The sequence below is a fragment of the Chiloscyllium plagiosum genome, unplaced genomic scaffold (genome assembly GCF_037043375.1).
Source record: "Chiloscyllium plagiosum isolate Xiang-an unplaced genomic scaffold, Cpla_swu_hap1 HiC_scaffold_24, whole genome shotgun sequence".
NCBI lineage: Eukaryota > Metazoa > Chordata > Chondrichthyes > Orectolobiformes > Hemiscylliidae > Chiloscyllium > Chiloscyllium plagiosum.
The window spans coordinates 62,696,412-62,710,061 of NW_028270162.1; the positions used below are offsets into that span (position 1 = coordinate 62,696,412).

The 13,650-nt window shown below is 41.8% G+C and overlaps 1 protein-coding gene across 6 annotated transcripts in view; it reads left to right on the plus strand.

Annotated features, from left to right (window-relative positions):
• Positions 1 to 13,650, plus strand: part of specc1la (sperm antigen with calponin homology and coiled-coil domains 1-like a) — a 332,469-nt gene that overhangs the window by 212,108 nt on the left and 106,711 nt on the right. For all 6 annotated transcript variants that reach the window (XM_088000258.1, XM_088000259.1, XM_088000260.1 and 3 more), the window contains exons 12-13: positions 1,226 to 1,385; positions 7,556 to 7,658. In XM_088000258.1, the coding sequence (XP_087856384.1) occupies positions 1,226 to 1,385; positions 7,556 to 7,658 (263 nt within the window). The remainder of the gene's footprint in view (positions 1 to 1,225; positions 1,386 to 7,555; positions 7,659 to 13,650) is intronic.

Sequence of the window (13,650 nt, forward strand, 5' to 3'; positions counted from 1 at the left end):
CTCTTTCTCTCTCTCCATTTATATATAAAAAACACACACACACCACCCCCAAAAAAAGGCATCTAGTCCGTCATACTTGCGCGCACTCTAACCTCACACTTTTAATGCATTGTCTGAGCTGAGATAGAGTCATAGAGATGTACAGCATGGAAATAGGCCCTTCAGTCCAACCTGTCCATGCCGACCAGATATCCCAACCCAATCTAGTCCCACCTGCCAGCACCCGGCCCATATCCCTCCAAAACCTTCCTATTGATATACCCATCCAAATGCCTTTTAAATGTCGAAATTGTACCAGCCTCCACCACTTCCTCTGGCAGCTCATTCCACACCTCTGTGTGGAAAATGTTACCCCTTCGGTCTCTCTTATATCTTTCCCCTCTCACCCTAAACCTGTTTCTCTTTTGTACATATACTGATAAAACCTTAAGTTATCTCAGGGCTGTGACTTGAAAGAAGTTCTGGGATTTACATATTAATCAATGCATCCCCATTCTAAATTATTAAAGACTTAACAGCAATCTAGGTGTGTTTAATACATTGCATCAGTTGTACGGCACTTTGACCATTTGCTACAAATTCTGTGTCCTATGATCCTGACCCACTGGTTACCTGAAGAAGGAGCAGCGCTCCAAAAGCTGATGCTTTCAAACAAACCTGTTGGACTATAACCTGGTGTTGTGTGATTTTTAACGTTACAGTATATATAAGCTGAGAGAAAAGGGTGTGCAGGATAACGTCAGCACCAATGTAGTTGATTATGTTTTTAATGGAAGAGAGGAGGACAACCTGATCATAGTCGGTACCAAACTTTTTTTTTACACTTCCCCTTTCATCCCCTTTTTAATTTGAACATGAGTGACACATATTTAATAAACTTATAACCCATCTCATAAAATGACACAATTTTCAGCAACTTTATGCGTAAGACTGTTTTGCTTAACTTTGCAGTAATATGATGCTGTAATAATGATAGTGATATGATGTTTGCCACCATTGTATTGAGACTAATGGAAATTCTCTGCAATGAGAACACTCACTGAGATCTGAAGCAAGTTTTTGAAGGTTTGAAGGGACTTTTCCAGTGTGCTGTAAACCAGGTTGAACTCTAGCATTGAATACAAGTGCAAGTAGCATATTGTGTTGTATACAAGAATGTGCTGTTGGATAATGGCAGTCGCCTGGTTCGCATTTTTAGTGATAACAAATTTATTTTTTTCTGCAGTGTCCCGAAGAAGCAGTGAGGAGATAAAGCGTGATCTGACAGTCACAGATGGCTCTTCTCCAGCATCGTTGATGGGAATGGGAACTACATCTCCACAGCTGTCTTTGACCTCTTCATCGCCTACAGCCTCAGTCACTCCAACTGCACGGAGCCGGCTCAGGTAAAAATTACTTTTGAGTCCTGCTCCTTGTTGCGAATAAACAAACTGAAAGTTCCACTTGCAGCCTCTCACATAAAAATTGTAAAAAGTTTGGTTTATTGTTAAACTCAGAGTCTCGAAGACTCCGAATTAGACAGAGCTGCACTCAGTTGGTTGCCTGACCTCAAGATCTGCATAAAACACATTGTTGCTTCCTCTTAACATACAACTCCAATACCTGCAGAGTCACCGTTATGGGTGCACAGTGGTCCAACCCTTGGCTCAAGGTTGTGATCTAAATTCGGAGATGCCGGTGTTGGACTGGGGTGTACAAAGTTAAAAATCACACAACACCAGGTTATAGTCCAACAGGTTTAATTGGAAGCACACTAGCTTTCGGAGCGACGCTCCTTCATCAGGTAATCACCTGATGAAGGAGCGTCGCTCCGAAAGCTAGTGTGCTTCCAATTAAACCTGTTGGACTATAACCTGGTGTTGTGTGATTTTTAACTTTGTGATCTAAATTAACTGTTTAATTTGAAAGGAGCACTGAATACCAGAATACCAGAGCTTGTTTTGGTTAAATGGAACTAATTCACCAAAGCATTGCTATACACTGCCATCACCTATCCCCTAGAGAATCATACAAAATTAGACAGTGGGGCAAAGACTGCCCCAGTGTCTTGTACTGCTAAAGAGAAATAGTCAGGGGTCTTTGTAACCAAAGCAATTATCTCCAGTATCAGCTACAGGTTGAAATCTGATTTGTACTAAACGCAGAAAATAACTGGAAATCGGTTCCAAGCATAACCTTCAGTACGTGTGGTAGTTTAAAGCAAACATCTTCAAAATGGAAGTGTTATCCTAAAAGAAGGCATGAAATTAATTGTAATCGTAACATGATTGTATAAAAGAGAGAGCTTCAGTACGAAGCTTATATAATGCAAGAACAAAGGAATTTAACCAAACCTTTGACTGGTCACATTGATTTTATCTGTCCTCGGAGCACATTTTGTATTAGATTAGATTAGATTCCCTACAGTGTGGAAATAGGTCCTTCGGCCCAACCAGTCCACACCGATCCTCCGAAGAGTAACCCACCCAGACCCATTTCCCTTTGACTAATGCACCTAGCACTACAAGCAATTTAGCATGGCCAATTCACCTAACCTGCACATCTTTGGACTGTGGGAGGAAACTGGAGCACCCGGAGGGGTCCCACACAGACACAAGGAGAATGTGCAAACTCCACACAGACAGCTGCCCGAGGCTGGAATTGAACCTGGGATCCTGATGCTGTGAGGCAGCAGTGCTAACCTCTGAGTCACTGTGTTGCCCCATGTTGACCTGTTTAAGGTGCCACCAAGCTGCTTCTCACCTCCAGCTTCCGCCTGAGATTTCCCTTGGCAACATGAACATTGTATTATCAAGCTGCATCTTCACAGTTGAGATAGACTTCCTTGTGTGAAAATCACACTGGGAACATCCTGGGAATTGCCAAATAGCAGACACTGAACTGATCCAGCCATAAAAATACTGTGGCTACGTTTTAAGTCAAAGGCTGGAATTTCCTTAGTGACTAACAAACTTATGACTCCCCAAAGCTTGTCCACCATCTACAAGGTACAAATAAGGGGTCTGATGAAATACTCCACACGAGTGTGCAGGTCTGCAGCTGAAACAGCATTTGAATCTTGACACCGTTGAAATCAAAGCAAATCCCATTTGGTTGGCACACCATTTAGCACCTTCAACCTTCACTTCCTTCATACTGACATGCAGCAGCAGCTGTGCATACCATTTACAAAGTACATTGTAGATATTCACCAAGATTCAATAGTCAGCAACTTCGAAACCTCCAAACTCTAGCAACTTCAAGGGACAAGAGCAGCAGTTATGGGAACAAAATCAACTGCAAGCTCACCTCAAAGTCACTCACCATCCTGACTTGGAACTATGCTGCCATTGAGGAAGTAGCAAACAACATGGCATTTGATAGCAAGTCACATCATCGGTTACTACACAAACTAAGAGCTCATGGGATGGAATGTAACGTATTAGCATGGATAAGAATTGGTTAGCAAACAGGAAGCAGAGAAAAATGATCGTGGTACATTTATGGCTTGGCAAGCTGTCACTATTCATGTGCCACAGGGACCAGTGCCAATGCTGCACTCTTTACTAAGTGCATCAATTAACTTGGATGGAGGGACCAAATGTTTTAAAAAAAAGACAGCCTGTTTGGACATGTTAAGACACACCTTCATGACTTGAACTCAGACCTCCTGGACCAGAGATAGGGACATTACCATTGCACCAGACACTGAATGTGTAGTTGTTAATTTTACTGGTAACATAAAGATAAATAGGAAAATAAATTGTGAAGAAGACCAAAAGAGTGCACAAAGGTATCTAGAAAGGTTAAATGATTGGGCAAAAGATTTTGAGTATAAGTGCTTGTCACACAGTAGGAAAAACATTAAAGCAATATTTTAAGTAGAGAAAGATTAAAGCACTGCAGTGCAGTGGGATCGGGGTGTGCTGGTACATGATTCAAAAAAATAGCATGCACAGGTACAGAAAGTGATTGGGAAAACTGAAATATCTTTGTACACTCTTGTTCAAGTCTCAACTGCCATAGAGGTGTGTCTTAATATATCCAAACAGGCTGTTTTTTTTTTAAAAAACATGGTGAGATCATATCTTGAGTGTTCTGTGCAGCTTTGGTTACCCCACTTCAGAAAATTTCTCATTATCTTAGGAGCAATTCAGAAACCCAGCTGATTCTTTTATGAGGAATTGTCTTAATCGGTTAGAGTTCAGTGGATTCAGAGGCAACTTAATTGAAGCATGCAAGTTAGTGAAGGGACTGAACAGCAGATGCTGAGAGGCTACAAATAGGGTAGATGTGTAAAATAAAATTGACCTTTCATTTATGATGTGGGTTTTTCTTTCCTAAGTGTGGTTAGTCTTGGAGTTCTCTTCCCAGACAGTAGTGACAGTGGGGTTAATTGAATATTTTTTAAGCAAAGTTACATATGTTCTTGATTGTCATGGGAGTCACAGGGTATAGGGTAGACAAGAAAATATAGTTGAAGTTACAATTAGATCAGCCATGATGTTGAATGGTGCAGCAAGCTCGAGAGGCTGAATGGCTTCCTCCTGCTTCTAACTTTGCATGATGATATGTGGCAAAATTGAGAAGAACAGGCCCATATTGATTTAAATTCAAATTTTAAAGAAAGGTGATCATGGTGAAATGTATGGAATTCTCCAGGAATGTAACCAGGTAAATACTGAGGAGGTTGAGGAATCTAGGAGAAAGTGAGGACTGCAGATGCTGGAGATCAGAGCTGAAAAATGTGTTGCTGGAAAAGCGCAGCAGGTCAGGCAGCATCCAAGGAACAGGAGAATCGACGTTTCAGGCATGAGCCCTTCTTCAGGAATGAGGAAAGTGTGCCAAGCAGGCTAAGATAAAAGATAGGGAGGACGGACTTGGGGGAGGGGCGTTGAAAATGCGATAGGTGGAAGGAGGATAAGGTGAGGGTGATAGGCTGGAGTGGGGGTGGGGGCAGAGAGGACAGGAAGAAGATTGCAGTTAGGAAGGCGGTGCGGAGTTCGAGGGTTGGGACTGAGACAAGGTGGGGGGAGGGGAAATGAGGAAACTGGAGAAATCTGAGTTCATCCCTTGTGGTTGGAGAGTTCCTAGGCGGAAGATGAGGCGCTCTTCCTCCAACCGTCGTGTTGCTATGGTCTGGCAATAGAGGAGTCCAAGGACCTTCATGTCCTTGGTGGAGTGGGAGGGGGAGTTGCAGTGTTGAGCCACGGGGTGGTTGAGTTGGTTGGTCCGGGTGTCCCAGAGGTGTTCTCTGAAACGTTCGGCAAGTAGGCGGCCTGTCTCCCCAATATAGAGGAGGCCACATCGGGTGCAGCGGATGTGGTAAATGATGTGTGTGGAGGTGCAGGTGAATTTGTGGTGGATATGGAGGGATCCCTTGGGGCCTTGGAGGGAAGTAAGGGGGGAGGTGTGGGCGCAAGTTTTGCATTACTTGCGGTTGCAGGGGAAGGTTCCAGAGTGGAGGTTGGGTTGGTGGGGGTGTGGACCTGACGAGGAAGTCACGGAGGGAGTGGTCTTTTCGGAACGCTGATAGGGGAGGGGAGGGAAATATATCCTTGGTGGTGGGGTCTGTTTGGAGGTGGCGGAAATGACGACGGATGATGCGATGTATATGGAGGTTGGTGGGGTGGTAGGTGAGGACCAGTGGGGTTCTGTCCTGGTGGCGATTGGAGGGGCGGGGCTCAAGGGCGGAGGAGCGGGAAGTGGAGGAGATGCGGTGGAGGGCATCGTCGAACACGTCTGGGGGGAAATTGCGGTCCTTGAAGAAGGAGGCCATCTGGGTTGTTCAGTATTGGAACTGGTCCTCCTGGGAGCAGATGCAGCGGAGACGAAGGAATTGGGAATATGAGATGGCGTTTTTCCAGGGGGCAGGGTGGGAGGAGGTGTAGTCTAGGTAGCTGTGGGAGTCGGTCGGTTTATAGTAAATGTCCGTGTTGATTCGGTCGCCTAAGATAGAAATGGAGAGGTCTAGGAAGGGGAGGGAGGAGTCTGAGACGGTCCAGGTAAATTTGAGGTCGGGGTGGAAGGTATTAGTAAAGTGGATGAACTGTTCAACCTCCTCGTGGGAGCATGAGGCAGCGCCAATACAGTCATCGATGTAGCGGAGGAAAAGGCAGGGGGTGGTGCCAGTGTAGCTGCGGAAGGTGGACTGTTCCACATATACTACAAAGAGGCAGGCATAGCTGGGGCCCATGCGGGTGCCCATGGCTACTCCTTTGGTTTGGAGGAAGTGGGAGGATTGGAAAGAGAAGTTGTTCAGGGTGAGGACCAGTTCAGTCAGTCGAAGGAGGCTGTGTCAGTGGAAGGGTACTGGTTGGGTCGGCGGGAAAGGAAGAAGCGGAGGGCTTTGAGTCCTTCGTGATGGGGGATGGAGGTGTATAGGGACTGGATGTCCATGGTGAAGATAAGGTGTTGGGGACCGGGGAAGCGAAAATCCTGGAGCAGGTGGAGGGCATGGGTGGTGTCCCGAACGTAGGTGGGAATCTAGGACATGGAGTCACAATGTGAGGATAAGGGATCAACCATTTAGGACTGAGATGAGAAGAAATGTGTTCATCTTTGGAATGCTGCAATCCAAAGAATTGTAAATGCTTGCTTTTTAAGCATGCTCATGACAGAGATTCATAGATTTTTGGAATATTGAGGCTATAATGCAGGTGAAGTTGGAGGCCTGTACCATCACCATGTGTTCCAATTTCATAGTTATTGTTTACCTGACAGCACGTGTACAGAGATTGCTTATTTCTGCACCTTTGCACTCCTAAAGCTAACTAGTCTTTAGACTGTTGGACACTCAGAGTGTGTGTATATTTATCGGCTTCTTTTGTATTCCTAAATCATTGAGAATGTTTTATGAAGTTCTGAAAGTATACTTAGTCCAAGTGGAAATGATCCCCATGCCTATAAGACAGGTTTCTGGCTGTCTATATGATGCCAATCATCTGGTTTCCCCCAGATAGTGTGATTTTTCCAAGACAGCATGTTCTATGTAATTAATCAAGAATGGGTATTGGGAAATAATTTTGGTAAAGGTTGATGTTCCAAGATACAAGAGAAAGTTATTTCTCAATTTTTGTTAGCTTTGCTGTGTGCTTTGAAAAGAACATTAATATTTTGTCTCAGCAGAAATATACTTGAGATTTTAAATATAACTCTTCAGCCCATTCAAATTGCTTTAAATTTAGAATTCTGGATTAGTGGTGCTGGAAGAGCACAGCAGTTCAGGCAGCAGTTCGGATGCTGCCTGAACTGCTGTGCTCTTCCAGCACCACTAATCCAGAATCTGGTTTCCAGCATCTGCAGTCATTGTTTTTACCCCTTTAAATTTAGAATATCTAGTACCAAATCCATCACAGCAAATTGCTACCACAGTTAACAATGAATTTTTATCCTACCCCACAGCTCACCTTGTGTTACACAATTGGCAACCAACACTTTCAGGAACACATTCTAGACCGAAGGTTTTCTCAGTTCACGTGAATGCAGTTATACTCTTCTAAAATCTCAGTAACAAATTAAGTTAATGTTCAAACTCTCCAACTGGCTACTTTGAATTTCCATTTATTTTGAACAGGGAAGAGAGGAAAGATCCGTTGTCAGCTCTGGCTCGTGAGTACGGTGGCTCCAAGAGGAATGCGCTGCTGAAATGGTGTCAGAAAAAGACAGAAGGTTATCAGGTAAGGAGCAACACATTGATTTCTAATTTTCTATTTGGCACGTGAACAGGACTACTTTAAATATGTATGAGGAAATGATTCCTCAAAGAAATGATCTGAGGATTGGTACTGTTTGACCTGGTTTAGTCTTATCCTTTTGAATGTTGCCGATTGCGGAACATGAGTGAAATCAATTTCTGTGTAACAGTCTTTCCTCGATCTTTGTCCCATTCTCTTCAATCTCATACATCACCTACGGCCTTGGGACATATTGAAAAGTGCAGTATACTGCAAATACCCTTTTTTTGAAACAAATATTTGATGTGGTAAAATGAACAGACAGAGAAATAGTTGCAAATGTAGGCAAGTAAAAAGTTATTTTCGGGCCGCAGCTTAAACTTTAATTTTGCAGTATTGAAAGATCAGAGAGTCATAGCAGTCTACAGGACAGAAAACGGCCCTTTGACCCATGAAGTCTGTGCTGGTCAAAACAAATACCTAACTATTCTGATCCCTTTGCCTCGTACATTTAAATATCACATAAATGTTAAGGAGGGTTTGTGTCTCCACCATCCTTATAGACAGCAAGTTCCACTACCCCATCACCCTCTGGGTGAAAAAGGTTTTACTCCTATCATCTCTAAACCTCCTGCTCCTTGCCCCCATCAAGGGAAAATGTTCATTCTTGTATATCCTGTCTTTGCCTCTCATAATTTTGTACGCCTCAATCATATCTTCAGTCTCCTCTGCTGTAAGGAAAGCAACCCCAGTCTGTCCAATCTTTCTTCATAACTAAAACTGTCCAGCCCAAACAATATCCTTATTAATCTCCTCTACCCTTTTTGGTGCAATCACATCCTGCCTATAATTCCTGAAGTACACACAATACCCTAGCTGTGACACAGTCGATGTTTTAGACAGTTCCAGCATCATCTCCTTGCATCTTAAATTCTATGCCACGGCTAATTAAGACATGTATCTCATATGTCACCTTAACCACTTTATCAACCAGTCCTGATACTTTATGGGACCGTTAGATATGCACACCAAGGTCACTCTGATCATCAGGGTCCTCCTGTTTGAGTTCCATTTGCTGTTGACCAGACTCTCTGTATCCTCCTTTAATCTAAGTCTACCATCCTCACTATTTATCATCCTGCTAGTTTTCATAACATCAGTGAACTTATTGATAAATTGTTTTACGTTCAAATCTAAATCATTTCCATATACCACAAACAGTAAGGGCCCCAATACTGATCCCTGTGGAACCCCATTGGACACGGATGTCCCTCAACCATCACCCTGTGCTTCCTGCCACCGGGCCGATTCTGAACCTAATTATTCAAATTTCTTTGGATCCCATGGATTCTTGTGTTCACTACCGATACCTTACGTGAAATCTTATCAAAAGTCTTACCAAATCCAAGTAGACTACATCAAAAGCATTGATCTTTTGCAAAGAAAATTCAATCAAGTTGGTCAGTCATGATGTCCCCTTTTTAAAAAATAACATGATTTTTGATTAATCCATGCCCCTGCAAATGCAGATCAATTCTATTCCTCAGAATTGTTTCCAGTAGGTGCCTGAGAGATGACCATATTCAAAGATGCAAATTGTGAGTGAAAAGGGGAAATCTTATGCATTGCTGAGGTTCTAAACCGTAAAAGAAAATATCAGATTCTTCATCGAATGTGTTGATGAGGAAGCAAAGTTAGAAAGATTAAGCAAATGGAAATAAAACTTTGGCTGATAAAGTTCAGTGATGCAAAATGTTAGATAATCTTGTTTGGACCTAAGATAAAGGTAAGATTATTTTACTAAATGGTGAGACACATGGAGGTAAGAAAAGAACTAAAGTAATATAGATGTTGGTTGGCACAAATCCCTAAAAGCTCATAAGCAATGATTAAAATTTAGAAGAATGAGAAGTGATCTCATTGAAGCACGTTCTTAAGGGGCTTGACAGGGTAAATGCTGAGAGGATGATTCCCCTCATGGGAGAGTCTAGGACCAGAGGGCATAGTCCCAGAATAAAGGGGCACCAGTTTATGACTGAGGAATTTCTTCTGAGGTTTGAGTGTCTTTGGAACTCCTTGCAACAGACCTGTGGTGACAGAGTCCTTGTGTATATTTAAGGCTGAGATCAATCCTTGATCAGAAGGAGAATTAAAGGCAGGGAGGTGAGACATGTTGGATAAGTTATGATTCTATTGAATAGCAGGGAAGGTTTGAGGTGCTCAACTCCTCCTTCAATTCCTATTTCTTGTGGTCTTCAAATTTATCAGTAGATGAAACTGAATATTCATCTTCAAGAGGATGAGCATAGGAGTGACCGTTGGACCTTTATGTATAGAATCTTGGTCAAATTCCATCTGGAGTATTGTTTTAAAACTGGTTTAGAGAGTTACATTATGAAGACAGGTTGCATATATTTGAGTAGTGACTTAATTCTTCTCAAAAAAATTTAAAGGATTTATTGGGTGAAAACAGAGAATCTCCTTATTCCAGTGGGGTAATCCAGAGAAAAGCAACTTCAATAATGTGAAAATCATCACATGGGAGCATTGTAAAACAAAGTTTGATGCCAAGCCACATAAAGGGGATATTGTGCCAGATTATCAAAAGCTTGGTCCAGGAAATAGGTTTCAAGAAGTGAGGTAGAGAGACAGAAGTATAAGGAGAGAATTCCAGAACTTAGAGCCTAAGCAACCAAAGGCAAAGCCATTAGTGGTAATATTTGGAATGCACAAGAGACCAGAAAAACAGGAGTGTAGATGTCTCAGGATTGTTGGGTTGAGGGGAAGAGCAAGAACAAGAACATGAAAGGATTTGAAAGTAATGATGAAACTTTTAAAGAAGTTGGCTTAACCTTAAAATTGGAGCTACATTGTCAAAAGTGGAATTAGAAAGTATTGTCACATACTCTAATCTTCTCTTGAAAGATTATGAATGCTTAATGTTATAGTCTAAGTTGATATTAATATTGAACAAGTCATATCCAAGAGGGAAACCAGACTTGGTAGACTCTAATTTTGTTTTTGTTTAAAACTGTGGAGGTCAGTTACTGAACCTATTCAGAAGAGTCAATCATATCTTTTACACTTATCTGACTTCCTACCCCTTTTTCCTGCAGCCTTTACAAAGTTCTTTTTTTTTTGAAGAACAGATGGGCAGATTTCCAATGTAATTTTAACACAGCAGATATTTTGTCTTCTAAATTTCTGTTCTTGGTGTCAGTAATCTTCTTTCATTTCTTTCGTGAAGAAGTTATGTTTCATTAAAGGAATGTAATGCCCTAATGTGTAAATTGCAAGTTCACAGCTATTCCAAGTACAATAGCTTTATGGTTTTCCATGTACAGTTACATCTGTGATTTGTTCTTCAATGACTGCTTCATCATAAAAGGTATTTCACTGGACACTATATCCATGCTAATAAAATGATTATTTCAGCTATCTTCCAGAGTAAAACACTTTTCCCAAGATTTTGGTATGTTATCATCCCCAAATTTGAAACTGGTGGAACTCTCAAATTCCTTAATTTTAACCTGATCCATTTATGCTTAAGAGAGCCTAACGTAGCATTTTAGCCAGTCTACTTGTTATGGACCAGATGAGACCCCCTTCATCCACCAAAGATTTGAAAAGAGTTAGCCTAGACCCTAACTTATTTAAAGGCAAGTGTAAGGTGCTGTGTTCCAGATACGGCTCATTTCATAGAACATAGAACATTGCAGCACAGTACAGGCCCTTCAGCCCTTAATGTTGCTTCGCCCTGTGAAAACAATCCAAAGCCCATCTAATTTAACACTGTTCCATTCTTGTCCATATGCCTGTCCAATGACCACTTAAATGCCTGTAATGTTGGTGAGTCTATAGCTGTTACAGGCAGTGTTTTCCACACCCCTCCTACTCTGAGTAAAGAAACTACCTCTGACATCTGATGTACATCTGATGTATATCTATCACCCCTCAATTTGAAGCTATGCCCCCTCGTGCCAGCCATCACCATCCAAGGAAGAAGGCTGTCACTGTCCACTCGATCTAACCTTCTGATTATCTTATATGTCTCAATTAAGTCACCGCTCAACCTTTTTCTCTCTAACAAAAACAACTTCAAGTCCCTCAACCTTTCCTCATGAGACTTTGCCTCCATGCTAGGCAACGTCCTAATAAATCTCCTCTGAACCCTTTCCAAAGCTTCCACATCCTTCCCGTAATGCGGTGACCAGAACTGCATGCAATGCGCCAAGTATGGCTACACCAGAGATTCGTACAGCTTCGCCATAACCTCATGGTCCCGAAACTAGATCCCTCTACTAATAAATGCTAATACGCCGTAAGCCTTCCTAACAGCCCTGTCAACCTGGGTGCAACTTTTGAGGGATGTATGTACCTGGACATCGAGATCTCTCTATTCATCTACACTACCAAGGATCTTACCATTCGCCCAGAACTCTGCATTCCTGTTACTCCTTCCAAAGTGAATCACTTCACAGTTCTCTGCATTAAACTCCATTTGCTACCTCTCAGCCAAGCTTATATATGTCCCTCAGTAACCTACATCATCCTTTGGCACTATCCACAACTGTACTGACCTTAATGTCGTCTGCAAATTTCCTAGTCTGCATAGTAGTACTTTGAATCTCAACAGAGACGTTGATTGACAAGACTGAACATTTCTGGCGTTCATTCACTTACTGTAACTCAAATTCTCTTTGTTTCTTAAAATTATCAACAGCATTTCTGTCCTCATATCTATTTTGCAGTTCTACTTGCATGCTGTCATTGCAATCCATATCTAGACAGTCTCACTAATTTGTTAGCATTGTGTCCTCCATTTTTTTGTTGTATTGCCTTCTTAACGCTACAAATGCTGCTGGGAAGCAATGCTTTCCCAGGAATTGTTTTAGTCTTTCATCATTTGTTTTTGCAGTACATGTTTATGTATGTGTAAATTTAACTCCCAACAAAGCTAGAATATTTAGTACTTTGACACAGTTCAAAAAAAATGCCAGCGTAGTTTGGGGGATTTCCAAATGAAATTACTGTCTTGGATGCAACCTACTGAATTCAGTTATGTACTCTTTTATAGTACCATCCTCAGTCTTTCTAAATTTATCTAATTCTGACTTGACCTCACAAGCAGTTAATAGATGAACGTTTTGATAAACTTTATCCATGAGTTAATGATTTGTCCAAACATTCAAACGTGTTCAAATCATCGAACCCCAGTTATTAAAAAAACCTTATCTTATTTCTGTCCAGTAATGGAAGTAATAAGTCCATACCTTGATTCATCTTTGGTAAAGAAGTAATTAAGGGTTCACATTGTAACCTCGTTCTTCCGCTGGTCACAAGGATCATTTTCTGAAAACAAATGGGTCGTCATAGTCTGAAACTTTACATTTTGACCCAACCATGCTCTGCCGCCAGTGTTATACTTCAGAAGATAGCTCCAGTTAAACAGATGTCAAGTCCATTTCTTTATTTGAGAGCTTTATTTCAATTAACCACACTCCACAAAACTCTCACCCCACTGATTACTAGCTTCCTATATTTATCCAACCAATTCAAATTCAATTACCTCTTGTTTAATATACCCATCACCCATTCCTTCAAACCATATTAGATTATAACAGTGCTGATTGGAAGTGGGAACTCTGCTTATTATTCTCAGCCCAGTTCACTCATTCTTTACTGCTAGCATTACTTGTGATACCCCAACCGATGCTCAGTTTGAGAGAAATTAATTTGGGGTGAGCTGGGGCTTTCTGATCTGTATCACTGAGGCTGCAGTGGTCAGTGCTGTCAGCTACCAGATCATGGAGAGAGGTTTGTGAATTGATTTTATCACATCAAAGGGAAAATAATCATCTCTCTGAAAGCACCCTTTTTGGAGCAACACGTTACTCCAGCACACTGGAGGCCCTTCTGCATAAGCAAATGGAGACGGTCATTCCACCATTCGTGGCTGATTTGTACCTTAACTCCATATTCACCTCTGACCTAT